The following is a 19,694-nucleotide window of genomic DNA, read 5'->3' as shown; positions in this document are numbered from 1 at the left end:
CCATCCTCCCTTCCTCCCTTCCTCCCCCACCCCAGATCACCTCGTAGCTGTAGCAGGAACCTCTAGGAAGATGATAGGTTCCTTGTTGCCAAGCAGTGGCCCATAAATAAGAGTTCTACCAGAGTTCACCAGAGTGAGCCAGCACGGATGTGTTATAATCATGACAAGATCTTTCTCCCCAAACCCACCCCTCTTCCCTGGTTCCCTATTTCTGTCAAAAGCACCACCCTCCTTCCCATCAACACCAAATCATAACTTTTGCCTCCTCACTCAGTTTCATCTTACTGATGTCTAGTTACTTTACAAACCTCATCTGTTTCTACCTTCACAACATTTCTTGAATCTGCCCCTCCTTACTCTACTCACACAGCCATCAACCTTGTTCAGTCCCTCATTGCCTCTCACCTGGATTCTTACAACAACCTTCTCATTGGTCTCCCTGCCTAAAGTCTCTCCCTACTCTGTTCCATCCTCCACCTAGCTGCCAAAGTGATCATCTCAATATTTACATGGGAAATTTCATGGGACTCTTCTCATTGGTGGAGAAAATGATTGCTATCCAGGCCTGAAGGAGGGCAGTGTTGGAGACTAATCATCCTCTCTACCAATGAGAAGAGTCCTATGCAAATGTAGAGGCTTCAGCCTCAGGTTACATACTCACCTGTATATTGAGTCACATATGCAAATGCTTAGGCTCCAGCCTTCAGTGACATATAATTAATAAATGTCAATATACACATACGGGGTGGGGGGGACTGCTCAAACATATTTTACTGGGAAAGGGGGGGGTGGTTGGGGAGGCATGCATGATTGAAACAGTTTGGAGACCACTGGTCTAGAGGACTAATTAAAAAGTCCCAGAGATTTCAAGTACACACTAGGGTAAGTTCCCTGGATCTCCCACTCTCTCTTCCCCACCCCCCACCATGGGGGGGAAGTAATAACATAAATTTTTTTCTTCTCTTCTCTCACCCACCCCTCTCTCTTCAAGTGCAGCAATCCAGTTTCTACGGTTACACAGGGATGCTGCCCAAGAGGTACACCCAGGGGGTGATGACTGGAGAAAGTGAGTATCTGCATCCAGTAAACGTCAATGGCCCGATCCCCTACCTTGCTTTCTCCCACATGGTCATCCTCCTGGTCTACCCTGACAGGAGGTGGGGCAGGACATGAGGGAGGCAGAAGGTGAGAAGTACATCTGAAGTGATTCGAAGTGACTTCCTTTCCCAAAGGTCACCCTGAAGCCTTGCCTGCTTGTTACCAATGTGGAAACTCTAGGGGATGGATGGGGGATCAAGGCAATGGGAGAGGCTAGTCTGGCTTTGAGGAAGCTAGGCTAGGCTTCCCACAAGGCCAGGACCTGAGACAGGGTCCAAGGTTTCTGGTTCCCACTACCCTCCTCCCTGCCGAAGACCAGCAAAAATGTGCAGGGTTCTTCCTGACCAAGCCATTAGGCAACAAGAATGGAGTCCCATCCCTGAGTTCTACAAGTAGAGGTGTCAAACACTCAGCCTGAGGCTCAGGCTGCTCATAACCCACAACACTCCTAAGTGCAGCCTGAAGCAGATTAAAATGTAATTAGGAAATATTTAACAAAATAAATAAAAAATACAAATCAAACATAGATAACATTACATTTTAAAATTAAGTCAATAATTGAGGATCCGTGGGGTTTAGTGGTCCCCATTTCTATTTGTTTGATACCATTGTTCTATAGAATCCTAGCCTTTCCTCCCTCTCCCTTGTTTGTCCCCCTTCTCCCCTATAAAACTTAAGCATCTCCTGAAATGCATGAGGCCTCAGCTCCAGTCTGAGGGTGAAGCCAAGTATGGGTGTGCATGTGTGAGTTTGGGGAGCAGGGAGGAGCAGTTTAAGGATTTGTGGAGAGACGATCTGTTTGTGAGGGAACAATGTGTGTCCGGGACTGTATGCGCATGTGGTGTGTCTATAAGTGGTGGGGGAGAGTAGTATGTTTGTATAGTTGTGAGTGGCTGTGTAGAAACAGTGCTACTCCCAACTCAATGGAGGAAAAAAGGAAAACAAATTCCTTGTAACAAGTATGCATAGTCAAGTCGAGGCCATAGACTTCTGGTGGCTCTGCCTGCCTCAAGTCTCTGCCCATTCCCGTCCATGCTCTGTTCAGCCACCTGCCCACTCAGTGAAGTCCAGTGGCTTGCTAGCTCCAGGATCAAAATACAAAATCTTCTGTCATTCAAAGCCCTTCAAAACCCAGCAACCTCCTCTCCAGTCTTCTTACACCTCACTCCCCAACACCTACTCTTCAATCCAGTGACACCCGCTTCCTGGCTGTGCTACAAACAAGACATTCCATCTCTTGGCTCTGGGCATTTTCTCTGGCTGTCCCCCATGCCTGGAAGGTTCTCCCTCCTCATTTCTGCCTACTGCCCTTCCCTGGCTTCCTTTAAGTCCCAACAAAAATCTACCTTCTACAGGAAGCCTTCCCCAACCCTTCTTAATTCTAAGTGCCTTCCCTCCTTTAATTATTTCCTATTTCTCCCGTAAAGAGCTTGTTTGAACATATTTGTTTGCTTACTGACTCCTCCAATAGATTGTAAGCTCCTTGAGGGTAGGGACTGTCTCCTTGCATACCTCTTTTTGTATCCCCAATCCTTAGCACAGTGCGTGGCACTTAATAGGTATTTAGTGTTTATTGACTGACAAATTCCCTCATTGGACGTATTGTTTATGTACAAGGTGTCTCAAAACTCTTAGTTCAGTTTTGAGCAATAGGCGTAAACACCTTGTATTCTTTGTACGTGTTTGTGAGAGCTGTGCATACACAGTGTGTGCAAGCAGTGTTTATGGTGGGACTAGTGTATTTGTGGATGACTGTTTTGTGTAAGCAATGTGTAAGCATTATGGGTGCTTGTGTAAAAGTCTGGGAGGGGAAGTGTATATGTATATTTGGGGGGGGCAGCTCTGTGTCTGTGTATTTCTCTGTAAGTCTGTGGGATCAGGGCCTGTGCATCCGTTTGTGGGGGGCAGTAGAATGTGTATGCTTGCAGAGGACAGAGACCAGTGTGTGTGTTTGTGTATATTTGATTGGGGGTGAAGGGTATGGGGCAGGGGTGGAGGTGTCAATGTATGCAAGTAGCCGTGGGTTTCTCTTCATGGAACAGCATGGTGTATAATGAATGGGGGCGGGTCGGCTCGAGCCCCCCACCCCAGACCCTGATCAGACCCCTAACCCCCTCTTGCTCAGGCACCGCTGGGGTGATCATCTCGCTCAGTCGCATCTTCACTAAGCTGCTGCTGTCGGACGAGAAGGAGAACACGATCATTTTCTTCTTCATCTCCATCGGCATGGAGCTCATGTGTCTGCTGCTGCACGTGCTGGTGAAACGGACCCGCTTCGTCCGGTACTACACTGCCCGCTCCCAGGAGGGCGCGCCGGACCTCAAGGGCAGCTTGGGCACTGGCACCGGCTACCGCGTGCACCATGACGTCACTGCCGAGGAAGTGCGATTTGTAAGTATTCTGGACCAAGGCGGCTGTGGAGGCGGATGCCCTGTGCTAGCCTTGGCTGGACGCATCCCAAACCAGTATACTTCATCATTATATTCCTTTGGGATTGTCTTGGATAGGGTACTTCCTTCCTGTGGAGATACAGGTACCTGTAGCTCCCCTGAGGTCCTCTGTCAAAGCTCTGGCTTTCTCCTCCACAAGATCCTTCTTATGGACTTCGACGTCCCACCAGCCCCTTTTCTCCAGTGTGACTGGACTAATAGTTAAATTATCATTATCATTAAATTATTTCAATTCTGGGGGCGGCTAGGTGGCACAGTGGATAAAGCACCGGCCCTGGATTCAGGAGTACCTGAGTTCAAATCCGGCTTCAGACACTTGATACTTAACTAGCTGTGTGACCCTGGGCAAGTCACTTAACCCCCATTGCCCCGCAAAAAAATATATATATATATATTTCAATTCCACAACCCATCTATTCCTGACAACTGTTTTTTACCCCAGAGGAAAATATTCCTAATCACAGCTGTGTACTTATTAGTTGGATGTGACCTTGGGTAAGTAACTTAATCCCTTTACACCTCAGTTTCCTCATTGATAAAATGAAAGAATTGGACTAGATCTCTCTAAGGTCCTTTCCATTTTAACCTGGAGGTCTCAGTTTCCCCACCTGCCTCTTCCCTGCCCTAAATCACAGGAATGCTTTGAATAAGGTTTATAATAACAACATATATATATATTGCTTTAATGTTTATTCTCTCTCTATATATATATATACGCATACACACATACATATATACATATATAATCTCATTTATATATTATCTCATCACAACATGTATATGTGTGTATATGCATGTATATATGTATATATAATATATAAGTAAAATCTCATCACAACCTTGTGAGGTTATTATTCTTATGTTATAGATGAGGAGAATAAGACATAGAGGTTAAATACTTGCCCAGTATCACACAACTAGTAAGTATCTGAAGCAAGATTCAAACTCAGGTCTTCCTGACTTCTAGTACTGTACTCTGTCCATTATGACACCTAGAAAGAAAGGTATGATTGTAGACTGGAAATTCACTAGAAATTGTCATTAATGGTAGAGCACCAGCCCTGGAGTCAGGAGGACCTGAGTTCAAATCCGGTCTCAGACACTTGACACTTGCTAGCTGTGTGACTCTGGGCAAGTCACTTAACCCCAATTGCCTCACACAGACCAAAAAAATGTCATTAGTTCACATGACAATACTTCTTCATATCAGTCTATGACCAAGACATTTTTATCTCCACAAGAGACTGTAGCATCTAGAATTGCAAATGCAGAAGGGAATACATTGACCCTCCCACCCTTACCTGGAAAAAAATTCCCTTCTACAACATCCCTAGCAAGTGGGTATTTTAGCCTTTACTTGAAGACTTCCAATGATGAGCAACCTGCCATCTTCCTGAGCAACATATTCCACTTTTGGACACTCCTACATTTGCTTCTTTGTAGCTAGGTGGCCCAGTGCATAGAGCACTGGGGCTGGAGTTCAAATTCAGCCTCAGACACTAGCTGTGTGACCCTGGGAAAACCATGTAACTTCTGTTTGCCTCTGTTTCCTCAATTGCAAAATGCAGATAATAATAGCGCCTACCTCCAAGGTTTGTTGTGAGGATCACATGAGATATTTGTAAAGCGCTTAGTAAAGTGTCTGGCACGTAGTAGGTGCTTCATAAATGCTTGTTTCTTTCTTTTTTCAACTTCCAAACCTCACTCCTAGTTTTGTTCTCTGGGACCATAGAAAATAAGTTGACTCTGTCTTTCAGGTGATAGTCCTTCAAAACTAGAAGACATTACTGTGGGATCAGAGATTTCAAGTTGGAAGAGACCTTAGAGATCCCCTAGTCCAGAGCTGACACACTCATGAAAAACTAGACAAACCAGATTAATGGGTAATTGGTAAAGTTTGGCAGCAAAACCCAAAACACAATGCAATATAGATGATGTTAATTTGTGGTTTTTTAAGTCAATATGTCACTTAACTATTTCTATCTGAATTTGGCACTAGTTAACTCTATTTTCTAGAGAAGGTGGCTAGCTGTGTCCTCACAGCTCTCAAGCCTTTTGGTCTTAGGACCCCTTTACACTCTTAAAAAATCAGTGAGGATCCTCCCAAAGAGCTCTTGTTTGGGGGAGATATATATTGATATTCACTGCATTAGAAATAAAAATATCTTAGTGTTATTATGAGAATAACTTTGGTCTTGTGGACCCTCAGTTTCTTCATCTGCACAGAAACTGGAAATGGAGTGTTATGGGTGAGGACCTATTCCCTAAAGACTCCCTTAAAGGATGCCTTCTACCTCTGAAGACTTCAAGGTGATAGGATCAGAGTTTTAGTCTTGAAGGGAACTCAGAAGCCATCTAGTCCAATCCCCTCATTTTGCAGATGAGGAAACTGAGGCGAGAGGTTAAATAACTTGTCTGGAGTTATAAAGTCAAGTCAGAAAGTATACATAGCATACAAAGAAAAACAAAAGACAGTTCCTACCCATAAGGAGCTCACTGTTTAATGGGAGAAACACATGTAAACAACTATATGCAAACAAGAGATATACAGAATAAATTGGAGGCAGTCCCAGAAGGAAAGTAGTAAGATTAAGGGGGAATAGGAAAGGCTTCTTGTAGAAGGTGAGATTTAATCTGGGACTTGAAGGAAGCTAGGGAGATTAAGAAGGAAAACATTGGGGCAGCTAGGTGGTGCAGTGGATAAAGCACCAGCTCTGGATTCAGAAGGACCTGAGTTCAAATCCTGACTCAGATACTTGACACTAGCTGTGTGACCCTGGGTAAGTCACTTAACCCTCATTGCCCCACAAAATTTTTTTTAATGAATTAACAAAAAGGAAAGCATTTCTTGCATGGGGTCAGCCTGGGAAAGTGTACAGAGTTGGGAGATGTCTGACATGTTTGAGGAAGAGCAAGGAAGCCAGTGTCGCTAGAACCTAGACTGTGAGGAGGGGAGTGGGGTGTAAGAAGACTGGAAATCCAGGAAGGGCTTTAAATGCTAAAAAGAGTATTTTTATATTTGATCCTGGAGGCAATAGGGAACCCCTGGGCTTTATTGAATAGGAGAGCAAGATGCTCAGACCAGGTAGGAAGCCCCATATGGGACAGAGTTAGGTGGTGCAGTGGATAAAGCACTGGCCCTGGATTCAGAAGGACCTGAGATCAAATCCAGCCTCAGACACTTAACACTTACTAGCTGTGTGACCCTGGGCAAGTCACTTAACCCTCATTGCCCCGGAAAAAAAAGGGGGGGGGACAGAGTCTAGGTCAGGTGCTAAAGCCTGGAAATCTCCAGCAATGTCTTTCCCTCCAGACTTGAGTCCCCTGAGAAGCTGTCACTCATCTTGCCTCCAGCGGCCCTGGCCCCAGGGCTCGGTGGATGGGAGATGACAAAGTGGGCCGATGTGCCCCAGCCTCCTGCCCATCTGGCCTGAGAGGCTTATTTCTCAGCTTGGCGGAGCATGTGAATGGGTGGGAGATCGCTAACTTGAAGAGGATGTATGAGGGCATCCCTGACGATGGGCATCAAGGGAGCGTTTGCTGGGCTAAGCAGAATGCTCATTTGGAAGCAGGGACTTTGGGCTGGTCCCACCACAGCTGTATCCCAATTAGCCTGATCAGAGGAGGCTGCACAGCTGTTCCTGCTAAGTGTGGAATGCCATCTAGTGGTGACTGGAGGTGATGCACCTACGTCTCCCTGCTCTAAAAGGCTCCAACGCCAAAGGACTTGGAGTTTTAGAGACTTTAGGGACTGTCTAAGCCAACCTTCTCATTTTCCAGATGAGTTCACCGAGGCCCCAAGGACTAAGTGATTTTCCAGGGTCACAGAGATAGTAAGTGCATGAGGAGAGATTCGAACCCAAAGCTTCCCGATTCCTAAGTCCATCCCTCTAACCAGACCACCATGAAACTGAACCATGATCCTTTGATTCCAAGCCCTGCATCCTTTTCCCTCTACCATGATTTCTCTTATGGGACCTTTTCTCCTCTCCCCACAAAAGCCAGGATAAACTTCTCGGTCTCTGTCCTTTCTGCATAGCAAAAACAATAGCATTATCCTGAATTCCTGGAAATTCAGCATTCTGACCAGGTCACCATGCTAGAGATGTTGGCTCTGGAGGCCCTTGATTCCAACCGCCACTCTCCCATTGTACAGATGAATAAACTAAGGCCCAGAGATGTTGAGTAACCTGCCCAAAAGTCACACAGGTGAAAGAATCTGGACTTGAAGCCAGGTCCTTTGCCTCCAGAGTCACTTCTCTGCTGTGAGAAATTCAACAAGGGAACAGAGGACATTATGGACAGAGGAAACCTACTGCTGTGCCACGCTGCCTCCAGGAGATACAAATTTCCATTCAGGAAAGTTGCCTGCCCTCACAGAGCTTAAATTCTAGTAAGGGGATAAGACATAAACATAGATAACTTTTTTTTTTTTTAGTGAGGCAATTGGGGTTAAGTGACTTGCCCAGGGTCACACAGCTAGTAAGTGTTAAGTGTCTGAGGCTGGATTTGAACTCAGGTCCTCCTGACTCCAGGGCCGGTGCTCTATCCACTGCGCCACCTAGCTGCCCCAACACAGATAACTTTAATATTACCTGATGCAGGAACCATGGTATGGTGGAAAGAGCACTGGGTTTTGAATCTTGGCTTTGCTCCTTACTACTTGGATGACTTTCACCAAGTCATTTCACTCCTCCAGGTCTCAGTTTCTCATTATTGACGATGATGATAACTAACAGCTCTTTAAGGTTTGCAAAACAGTTTACATTATCTCTTTTGAAAGAGTTGGACTAGGTAACCTCTAAGAAGGCTTCTGGCTCTTAATTTATGATCCCATGATGTCAGTCAGTTACCAAGCATTTATTTATTAAGCACTTGTGTTCTAGGCCCTATGCCAAGAAGTGGGGATACATAGAAAGACAAAAACAGAAAGGCACAAAATGATTGCTAGGTAAAACATGGAGGGAAGGTTATTGATGGGAGGAACGCATCTGAGAAAGCTTCGGAGAGCAGTTATATTTTAAAAGGATGTGTAGGAATTCAACAGGGTGATAAGGGACAGAGGAAACATCTTTAACAAAGGCACAGAGACAAGAAGGCTAAGGATGTGTTTAGGAGATAGAGACACGTCCAGTTTGGCTGGAGTACAAGCTTCATAGAAAGGAACAGTTCATGATGAATCTGATAGAAAAGATTGACATGATTTCCAAAGGCTGATATATCTCCTGGCTCTCAGCAGAGATCTGGTGGGCCCTAGTTATGAAATGAGGCATGCATTTTCACGCATGGCCAATGTGTGGGTTTGTTTTGCTTGACTTATTTGTTACAGGGGAGGTGTGGAGTCATTAAGAAATGATATAAGGGGCAGCTAGGTGACGCAGTGGATAGAGCACCAGCCCTGGAGTCAGGAGGACCTGAGTTCAAATCTGACCTCAGACACTTGACACTTACTAGCTGTGTGACCCTGGACAAGTCACTTAACCCCAATTGCCTCACCCAAAAAAACAAAAAAACAAAAAGAAAGAAAAAAGAAAATTATATATAAAAGAAGATTAATAAAACATTTTAAAAGAAACATGTAATTGGGGGAAAATGAAATATATTAATTTTTTAAAATTAGAAACACAAAAGAGATTGGTACCATGTTGCAAAGAGCTTTGCAGACCAGGCAGAAGGGTATGAACTTTACTAAGTTAGCTTTTCTCTCCCTAATAAATAAATATTTATTAAGTGCTTACTAGGTGCCAAGTACTCTGCTAAGCACTGGGGATATAAAAAGAGGCAAAAGAAAGTGCCTGCCCTCAAGGAGCTTATATTCTAATGGGGGGGGGGGAGGGACAACATGTAAACATAGATAGATGATAGATATATAGAAGATAAATTGATAGAGAGATAGAAGATAGATAGATGATAGATGATAGATGGATGAATGTACAGATTGATGTGCAAGATATATACAGGAAAAATCAGAAATAATTAATGGAGGGAAGGCACTGGAATTAAGAGGGGTTAGAGAAGGCTTAATGTGGAAGGTGGGATTTTAGTTGGGACGTAAAGAAAGCCAGGGACTACAGTAGGCAGACATGAGGAGGGAGACCATTCCAGGAATGGGGGACAGTTGAGTTAACTTTCTTTTCTTTTTTTTTCTTTTGTGAGGCAATTGGGGTTAAGTGACTTGCCCAGGGTCACACAGCTAGTAAGTGTTGTGTCTGAGGCTATATTTGAACTCAGGTCCTCCTGAATCCAGGATCAGTGCTTTATCCACTGCGCCACCTAGCTGCCCTGAGTTAACTTTCCTAGGCAGGGAGGCTCCGATGATTTTTGAGCAGAAAAGTAATATGACCAGATCTCAGGGAACTCTCTCTAGTGACCTGAGCAAGTGAGGACTTTCTCAACCTAGTCTGAAAAGGTTGTCCTTCCTCCCCTGCTCCTTCTCTCCCAATTATAATGAGGGGTTCCAGGAACTTGGTACCCTGTTCTGGGCCTCAGTGCTGTCCTCTATAAAATAAGGGGAGAGGGGTAACACCTCTTGACAGAGAGGCAATGGACTCGAGATGCAGAATGAGATGCATGCTTTTAGAAGGGACCAGTCTGGGAATTTCTTTTGCCTGACTGTTTATATTTGTTATAAAAAGCTTTGTTTTTCTTTTTATCCAATGCAAGGAGTGGAAAGGTGAGGGAGGATTAGAATAGGGTAACCCAAAGATTGACAGAGAGAGAGAGAAAGAGAGAGAAGAAACAAAAAAATCATTGAGGCATCTTTTTTTAATGGTAAGAAAAATGCAGAAGGAAGGTTAAACAAACATCATTGCTTTGGAAGCTATAATTAAAATGTATTGGAGCAGTTAGGTGGTGCAGTTAAATAAAGCACCAGCCCTGGAGTCAGGAGGACCTGAGTGCAAATCCAGCCTCAGACACTTGACACTTACTAGCTGTGTGACCCTGGGCAAGTCACTTAACTCCAATTACTTCACACACACACAAATGTATTATATACTTAAAAAAAGAAAAGCAGGGCATGCCTAATAGGGATCTGAAATTTCATGTACAGTGTTCTCTCTTTTTCTGTTCTACTGTGAATATGCAAATATCTCCATTAAGTGCAAAATATACATTAAAATCTTTTTTTTTTTTTAGTGAGAGGGTTCAACTAGATGATGTCCAATGTCCCTTCCTGCTCTGATGTTCCAGGATACGAGGTTCCCTTTGCTTGCGTGCTGGTGTCCCCTTCCCCCTGCAATCATGCTTACCCTGACTCCTTTTCCCCTTTCTTCCCCACCATCCCCACCCTTTCAGGAGGATCGGCGCCATGGCCCAGGGGGTTCCCCTCAGGGCAGCGTGGGCCATGAGCCTGAGCTGGCTGGTGGTGGGACCTACATGAGGTTTGATGTCCCTCGGCCCAAATTCAAGAGGAGCTGGCCCAACTTCCGAGGTAGGGGAAAGAGTGTTCATCCTGATTGGGCTTAAGGGTAAGGAAAAGGGATGGAGTTGGGGCAGGAAGGAAGTGAGATGGTCTGATCATTCTTCCTGTTGCCAACAGTGTTGAAGGTCTTGGTGAGGTATAAGGGGATTTCAGGGTCCCTTTCACTGCTTCTCATGGGACCATCCCAAAAGAGACCCTTCTTTTGAGCCTGCTCTCCCCCACCAGATTAGCAAGGGCAGCCATTCTTGTCCCAGGCTTAGCAACATGTGCCCCTCCTCACCTCACTTATTTCTAGTATGGGGAGTCAGAGGGGATAGAAGAGACCACACGTCCCTGTCGGAGTTGAAACCATCGAGAGGTTATGTCAGTGTCCCCTTGAATGATGCCTGGATTACTACACCATCTAGCTCTTGCCAATTCTAGCAATTCCAGAGCCACCAAAGCCCCATTTCAAGGACTGTATTCCTCCAAAAAGGAGTCTGAACTGGAGGCATTGTAGACTTGATTTTGCCTCTAACTAGCTGTATAATGTTGGGTGGGTGGCTTCACTTTTCTGGATCTCAGTTTCCCTATTTGTAAAATGAGAGGTTGGGGCAGCTAGGTGGCGCAGTGGATAGAACACTGGCCCTGGAGTCAGGAGGACCTGAGTTCAAATCCGGCCTCAGACACTCGACACTTACTAGCTGTGTGACCCTGGGCAATTCACTTAACCCCAATTGCCTCACCAAAAAAAAAGAAAGAAAGAAAGAAAGAAAGAAAGAAAACGAGAGGTTGGACCAGATAAGCTCTTGGGGCCCTTCCTTTTTCTTTGGAGCAGCCAGGTACCAAGTGGATCCCAGGGGGCAACCACAGTAAGAACCACTTCTGTGGATATAGTGAGTTGATGGAAAGACCACTTGACTTTGAAGGATCTGTTCCTCCCAGAACGGGGTTCAAGTTCTAGCTTAACCCCCAAGTGACCTTGGATGAATTTGTTTCCTCCTTTGTAAAATGAGGAGTTTGCGCTCGGTGATCTCTAGAGTGCCTTTGGATTCAAATGTTCTATGATTCTGTGATGGGAAAAGAAGGAAGAGGGGCCACACAGATGATAAAAGCTTTGGGTGTTTCCTCCCTCTAGCCATGATGCTGCAACGCTATGTGGTGTCCCGGGTGATCTGGGCCTACATGCTCTCCATAGCAATGTCCTACTTCATCACACTGTGCCTCTTTCCTGGGCTGGAGTCTGAGATCCGCAACTGCACTCTCGGGGAGTGGCTCCCGATCCTCGTTATGGCCATATTCAACCTCTCTGACTTCGTGGGCAAGGTAGGACCCAGAGCCCAGGCAAGGGAAGCACATCAAACTGATACAGAGCCTAGTGAAAGGGTTCTTTTCACTGAATCTAGTGAAAAGTAGCCTTATGCATTGGTGAAGTAGGTGGCCACCTACATGTTCTGATTTGACAGATACTGGAAAAACCATCTCATAGGAATTATCTCCCAGTCCCTACCCCCTTAGTCTTCCAAGACCTAAAAATCTACCTTTCTGAGTTTTCAGTTTTCAAGAGGCCTACATTAAAATGCAAAGGCCTTTGGGAGAGGGGGTAAGTTGCTATTATTAGTCACCTCATTATAGATTGGTATGCCAACTGGGCATAGAATAGGATCCTGGAATCACTGTGCCCTTTCCTCCTTTCCCCACCACTCCTGTAGTAGGACCCCAGCTTCCAGACCTCTCTCTGCCTTTTCTCTAGTAATACTCACCCCAGCCTCTGCCCCTATCTCTTCAGGGCCCTATTTTCTCTGAAGTGAAATAAGTAATAATGAGTTGGCCAGATAAACTAATTATGCATCCCTCTCAGATAATATAATGCTTTAACCCAGTTATCCTAGCCCCCTCCTCTCCCATCATGAGGCCAGGGACATATAAGGCATGTGTCTGCATAAGGCTCTTTAATGGTATATGTGTAATAGGTATCATTTAGGTATGATTGCCTTCTCAGTGGGGGTGGGGGAGGAGAAGGAGAAAGGGAAAGAAGTTAGAACTGAAAATTAAAATTAAAAAAGGAATGTCTTGGGGGCAGCTAGGTGGCACAGTGGATAGAGCACTGGCCCTGGATTCAGGAGGACCTGAGTTCAAATCCAGCCTTAGACACTTGACACTAGCTGTATGACCCTGGGCAAGTCACTTAACCCTCATTGCCCCACCAAAAAAAAAAAAAAGTCTTGTCCTGAGACAAGTTAGTGGGAGAGATATTGGTAGGAAGAACAATTGATAGTCGTCACATGATACTATATAGGCAGCAATATGCCTTCCCTGAGAGCCAGGATGGTTCAGGGAAAAAACACTGGCCTCAAACTGGGTAAACCTGAGTTCAAATCTTGATTCCACTGGGAACTTTTGGGTAGGTCATTTACCGTTCTAACCCTCAATTTCCTCAGCTGAAACAAAATGAGGATAATATTCCAGGACCTGCCTGACTCCTGAGGCTCTGTAAGAATCACAAGTAAAGAGAAAGAAATTTGTTCGTACTGTTCTTGGGTCCCTTTCTGTGATTGATCTAAATTTTGACTTTGGTTGTCCAGGAATGAGTAAAGAATCTTGTTTGATTTGACTCATAAGCCAAGGCCAGGGCGGGGGACGGGGCTTGAAGCTGGGCATGAATGGACTCTGGTTTTCCATAGGAGAGTAACCCAACAATTTGTAGCACCTTCCTAGAATGCAGGCCCTTCCACTTCACATTCTAGAATCCAGATTCCCAGCACAGAAGCTTCTGCCAATCTGAAGCAACCCCACCCTGGAGGAAGGCCCGGTACAATCCAATCCAGTATCCGGGACTTGGAGTCAGAAGTCCTGGGTTCAAATTCCATAACAGTCACTTACTACCTGTGTTACCATGGACAAGTCACTTCATTTGGGGGCCTCAGTTTCCCTACTATAAAGTAAAGAGTCAGACTAAATGACCTCAAAAGTCCCGTCCAGCTCTAAGTCTCTGATCCTTTGACTATTCACTGGCCTCCCAACAGATCATCTTGACCACACTGTCTCTCCTCTCCAATTCACCCTTCACAACACTACTAGTGGTGCTATTGTTCAGTCATTTTAGTCATGTCTAACTCTCCATGATACCATTTTGGAATTTTCTTGGCAAAGATACTAGAGTGATTTGCCATTTCCTTCTCCAAGTCATTTTACAGATGAGGAAACTGAGACAAACAAGTGACTTGCCCAGGATCACACATCGAATGTCTGAGGCTGGATTTGAACTCAGGAAGATGTGTCTTTCTGATTTCAAGCCAGGCCTCTATCCATTGCACCACTTAGCTGCCCTGGGCATATCACTCTAGCATAGCCACCCTTCAATGACTCCCTACTGCCTTTCAAATCAAATTCACACTCCTTTACCAGCATTGAATGTCCTCTCCAATCCAATCCTCTAGCTTTCCAGGCATATCTCATATTACTCCCTTCCACATACTCTGTTCCAACCAAACTGGACAGCTCTTTGTTCCTTAAGCTCACCCTGTCTTTTCTGTCCTTCATTCTTTGTCTCACACTGTGCCCTATCCCTGGAACATCCCACCTCTCTCTCTTTACCTACTGATTTCCCATAATTCTTTAAATTCTAACTTTGGATGTTACTCTAGTGGCCTTCCCAGGTCTCCACTCCCCACTCTAACCTATAAGAACTTTTTTCCTTTTCTACTCTGTTAGAATGGGGATAGAGATTGGATCTGTTATTTCATCATACAGGGAATTCCCTGAATAAGGAAACTTCGTCTAGCAATGAAGGTCATTTGTTGCTGTTGTTGTTGAGTCATTTCAGTCGTGTCCAACTCTCCATGATGCTATTTGGAGCTTTCTTGGCAAAGATACTGGTTTGCTATTTCCTTCTCCAGCTTATTTACAGATGAGGAAACTGAAGCAAACTGGGTACAGTGACTTGCCCAGGGTCACGCAGCTAGTTAGTGTCTGAGGCTGGATTTGACCTCAGAAAGATGAATCTTCCTGACTCCAAGCCCAGCACTCTATCTACTTAGTCACCTACCTGTCCCATGAAGGTCACTTGACTGAGAAGTCAAGTGACTTGCCCAGGGCCACACAGCTAATATGTGTCAGAGTTGGGATTTGAACCCAGGTCTTCTTGGTTTCAAGGTTAACTCTAGCCTCTCTTCGGAAAGAGGTACTTTGAATATTTTTCTACTTAATTGTTATAATTTCCCTCTTTTGAATGTCCTCTTTTGCTCCTCCCAATCCATTTGTATCTTGAACACTCTCCCAAGTTTTCCTGGTTTCGTGGCTGGCTCTCTACTCACTATGCAGCACTTCCTATCTTCTTCAATATTCTGTCTAATAGTTATTTGTGGTTTTGTCCATAAGCAACACAAGGGCAGGGGTCATGTCTTATCTGAACTTTGTATCTTCCTCCCAAGTGCCTAGCAGAGTGATCACTAAAGGTTTGCTGATTTGAATTGTTATGCCTGCCAGCATGCCCCTACTCTGCCCCCCCACACCCCGGCTGGGCACCGTGTCTACTGTGGATCCCATGCCTTTTGCTTTCTCTTTCAGATCCTGGCAGCCCTGCCCTACGACTGGCGAGGGACCCACCTACTCATCTACTCCTGCTTACGGGTGGTCTTCATCCCTCTCTTCATCCTGTGTGTATACCCCAGTGGGAAGCCCACCTTCAGTCACCCTGCCTGGCCCTGCATCTTCTCCCTCCTCATGGGCATCAGCAACGGCTACTTTGGCAGCGTGCCCATGATCCTGGCTGCGGGCAAAGTGAGCCCTGAGCAGCGAGAGCTTGCAGGTATGGGGAACTGGCTCAGAAAGAGGTCTGCTGCCCATGGGTAACCTTGGGCAAGGCAGAATACCTCTCTGAACCCAGTTCCAGAGGATCCCAAACTTCCCATTGGGTTAAAAACTCATGATCAGGGCAGCTAGGTAGCGCAGTGGATAGAGCACCAGCTATGGAATCAGGAGGACCTGAGTTCAAATCCGGCCTCAGACACTTAACACTTACTAGCTGTGTGACCCTGGGCAAGTCATTTAACCCCAATTGCCTCGCCAAAAAGAAAAAAAAAAAAAACCTCATGATCGCCCATCTCAAATACTTCCTCATCCTGTCTGCACCCCCCTCCCCACCCAGGCCATTCTAGGAGGTTCATAGTATAACAGAGCTGGGAAAGACTTTGGCAATTATGTGGTGTAACTCCCTAATTTTACAGCTGAGGAAACTGAGGCCCAGGAAGTCATCTCTTATACCACTGCCACCTATTGGAATGGCCTGACCTCGGCAAAAATTTGATTTCATTGAAGTTTGTCTTTGACCCTCCCCCCTTTTTTCTGCCCTTCCTCCTCACCCACTGCTTTCATAATTATTTTCATCTTCCATTTCCCTTCTTACCCGCTGTCAGTAGTCTCTGCTCTACTAATGCCCATCTCAGTATGAGAAAGCCAAGTGTATGGTGGCTAGAACAGGTGTCTTGGAATCCGGAAGGCCTGAGTTTGAATCCCATCCCAGATGTTTGCCCAGGGTCATACACTTAGCCTGTGTGGCCCTGAACAAGTCATTAACTTTAGCCTTGTCTATAAAATGGAAATAATAATAGCACCTCCCTTGAAGGGCATTTGTGAAAATCAGTTGAAAGAGGGGGTTCCTCACCAGGAGTTCCAATGAACCCCCCCAAGTCTAGTCCTCCCTTCCCCCCAAAAAAAACTGAGACATATTATGTGCGATTCTAGAGGACAGAGCTAGGAACAATGGGCAGATGCTAAGTGGGACACAGATTTCAGTCAAAGAATTTCCCAGTAAATAAAGCAGATGACAAAGGAATGGTCTGCTTTGTGAGGGGGTAGTGAGCTTCCTGTCACTGGAAGTATACAAGCAGAAGACTGGATAACCATCTGTCAGAGGTGCAACAAAGGTCTGCAGCTGAGTGGGAGGAAAGGCAATATGCATTTACATAATGCCTACTGTGTGCCAGGAATTGTGCTACTCACTTTTAATTTACTTTAATTTTTTTCCAATTATGTGTAAAGATATTTTTTGAATTCCAAATTTTTCTCCCCTCTCCCTCCCTTCCCTCCCCTCTCCTGAAGCAAGCAAACAATCTGATATAGGTAATACATTACAATCGTGTTAAACATGTCCACAGCCAAGCACTTTTTATAAATATCTCATCTGATCCTCACAACAGCACTGTGAGGTAGGTGCTGGTATTAGCCCATTTCACAGTGAGATAAAAAACAGGTTAAATGCCTTGCCCAGGGTCACCCACAGCTAGGAAGGGTCTGAGGTCACATCTGAACTCAGGTCTTCCTGACTCCAAGCCCAGTGTTATATACCATGAACCTTCCAAGTAACAGGCACCTCCTTCCCCATCACCAATAGTACTTAGATGCCTCCCTCACCCCCAAATGGAGGTTGGGGGATGGGCAGGGTGGGGCATACCTTCTTTTTTCCTTTTCTGTTTTTTTGTGGGGCAATGGGGGTTAAGTGACTTGCCCAGGGTCACACAGCTAGTAAGTGTCAAGTGTCTGAGGCCGGATTTGAACTCAAGTCCTCCTGAATCCAGGGCCAGTGCTTTATCCACTACTTCACCTAGCTGACCCCTAGGGCATACTTTCTTAAATTACTTTTCAGGGGAGAAGCTGCAGGCCTGCCCCCCCACATCGAGGGTCTGGGGTCACACCAGTACCTCCCTCCCTCCACAGGTTCTGGTACCTGGACTCAGGAGGACTAAGTGGGGGCTCCCCTTCTCTTTTCCAGGTAACACTATGACGGTTTCCTACATGACAGGACTCACTCTGGGCTCAGCTGTGGCCTACTTCGCCTATAGCCTCACCAGTACCTCCCATAGCACCTGCTTCTACACAGAAACCTTCAATAACACCTTCACATCAGGGTACTGAGCGGGCCTCAGGGCCCGGGGAAGGAAGATCAGCTGGCCAGTGTGTGTGCGCGTGTGTGCATGTGTGGGCGTGTGTGCATGGATGTGGGGGTGGAGGGGGAGTGGAGCATCTGGGGCCTGGATTCTATGAGGAGGTTCCACTCTTCTGCCCGTGTCTAACTTAAACCTCCCTCCCTTTCCTCTGCCCCCTGAAACCCAATCCCCTAGCAAAACAAACAAACAAAAAACCCCATCCCTCTTCACTCCCCCAACTAATGCCTCCTCTTATTCTGCCTAACAGCAATAGGAAAGATGGGAAGTACTTGTGAGGAAACCTCAGGGCATGGCTTCAAAGAGGGGGCAGCTAAAGGAGGCAGACTTGGACTGGAGGAAATGACAGATCCAAGGCTGAGGGGGAATATGAGCAAGAACCAGTTCCCCACCCTGACCTGGGAGGATATGTGTGAAAGAGTGTGTGTGTGTGTGTGTGTGTGTGTGTGTGTGTGTGTGTGTGTGTGTGTGTAAAAAATTAAAATAAATAAAATAAAAAATAATTTTTAAAAGGGGGCAGATAGGTGGCATGGTGGTTAAAACACCACCCTGGATTGAGGAGGACCTGAGTTCAAATCCAACTTCAGACACTTGACACTTTCTAGCTGTGTGACCCTGGGCAAGTCACTTAACCCTCATTGCTCCACTAAAGAAAGAAAGAGAGAGAAAGAAAGAAAGAAAGAAAGAGAGTGTGTGTGTGTATGTGTGTACGTGTCCATATGTGGAATCCTCTCCCTGAAGATTCCTCTCTTCCTCTCTCCTGATTCTTCTTGCCTCCTGCCTCAGTGATTCATCCTGACTATTGGGGTGCAACCTGTGGAGCAGAGATTCTGGGGCTGGTGTGGAGGGAGCAGGCCAGAGGGGGAGTCCAGCTGTGTCAAGGCAACCCAAAGCCTTATTATAATCAAGCCATGCACCCCAGTCCTACATATACCAGGCCTAGCCTGGAGTCCCACAGTGTTCTTGGGGCAGGGAGGGGGAAGAACAGATGCCCCAAGGGGAAGAAAGGGAAGTGAACTATTTGAACCTTTAAAGTAGCCAGATTCTCCCTGATTATAAAGGGGTTGACCCTTGGCCCCCACAAGGACTTCTGGGAGAACCTTTCTCAGGCAGGGGCAGGTAAGACCCAGGGAAGGTCAAGGCCAGGGCCAGTACAGAATCCTGAACAGGGGTCTAGTGAATCCTGCCCCCCCCCAAGCCACACCCCTGCTCTCTTCTTACCTTCTTGATATTAGTCTTCCTTAAATCAAGAGGATCCAGCAGAGACCCTGACTGAGCAGTTCAGCCCAGGGATTGCTTCCTCCTAGCCAGGTTCTGGGGAGGGAAAGGGACCCCTGATCATCTTTGTGTACCTGTCTACCTCCCTGCCCATCTGTTCTCCAACACTGTGCCTCCTGCTACCCTATGTGTGGGCTGTTCAAAGAAGGGGGAGCCCAGAACAGATGTATGGGAATGTTGCTGCCCTGGAGCTAGGGAGGGAAAGGATATGAAACCTAACACTGGCAGTATGGTGGTGTTCCTAGGAGATGCAGGGTGTATATCCCAGAAGCAGGATGTAGACCCTCCCACCATTTCTGACAGTGGGTCCTATGGTCCCCAAGACCATCTGGGAAAGAGGCCAGCCCCCATTGTCTAGTTTGCAAACCATAGTCTAGCCAAGTCCTTCTCCTCCAACCATTATTGCTATAGAGTAGGCCTGGGCTTGGGCCAAGACCACTCCACTGTCTTTCCCCTTGTAGGGGCTGGGATGGATAATGTTTTACTTCCCAAGGGGGAAAACCCCTCCTTCCAGTGAACATG

At 46.0% G+C, this 19,694-nt stretch overlaps 1 protein-coding gene across 3 annotated transcripts in view; it reads left to right on the top strand.

The window, feature by feature from the left end:
* SLC29A4 (solute carrier family 29 member 4) overlaps window positions 1-17,932 on the top strand; it is a 56,782-nt gene extending 38,850 nt beyond the window's left edge. For all 3 annotated transcript variants that reach the window (XM_043978315.1, XM_043978316.1, XM_043978314.1), the window contains exons 6-11: window positions 992-1,066; window positions 3,224-3,489; window positions 10,845-10,980; window positions 12,089-12,276; window positions 15,520-15,760; window positions 17,723-17,932. In XM_043978315.1, the coding sequence (XP_043834250.1) occupies window positions 992-1,066; window positions 3,224-3,489; window positions 10,845-10,980; window positions 12,089-12,276; window positions 15,520-15,760; window positions 17,723-17,865 (1,049 nt within the window). In that variant the 3' untranslated portion in view covers window positions 17,866-17,932. The remainder of the gene's footprint in view (window positions 1-991; window positions 1,067-3,223; window positions 3,490-10,844; window positions 10,981-12,088; window positions 12,277-15,519; window positions 15,761-17,722) is intronic.
* The last annotated feature ends 1,762 nt before the right edge of the window (window positions 17,933-19,694 follow it).

The sequence above is a fragment of the Dromiciops gliroides genome, chromosome 1 (assembly GCF_019393635.1).
Source record: "Dromiciops gliroides isolate mDroGli1 chromosome 1, mDroGli1.pri, whole genome shotgun sequence".
In the NCBI taxonomy this organism is placed as follows: Eukaryota; Metazoa; Chordata; class Mammalia; order Microbiotheria; family Microbiotheriidae; genus Dromiciops; species Dromiciops gliroides.
This window is presented reverse-complemented; position numbering and strand designations above follow the sequence as displayed.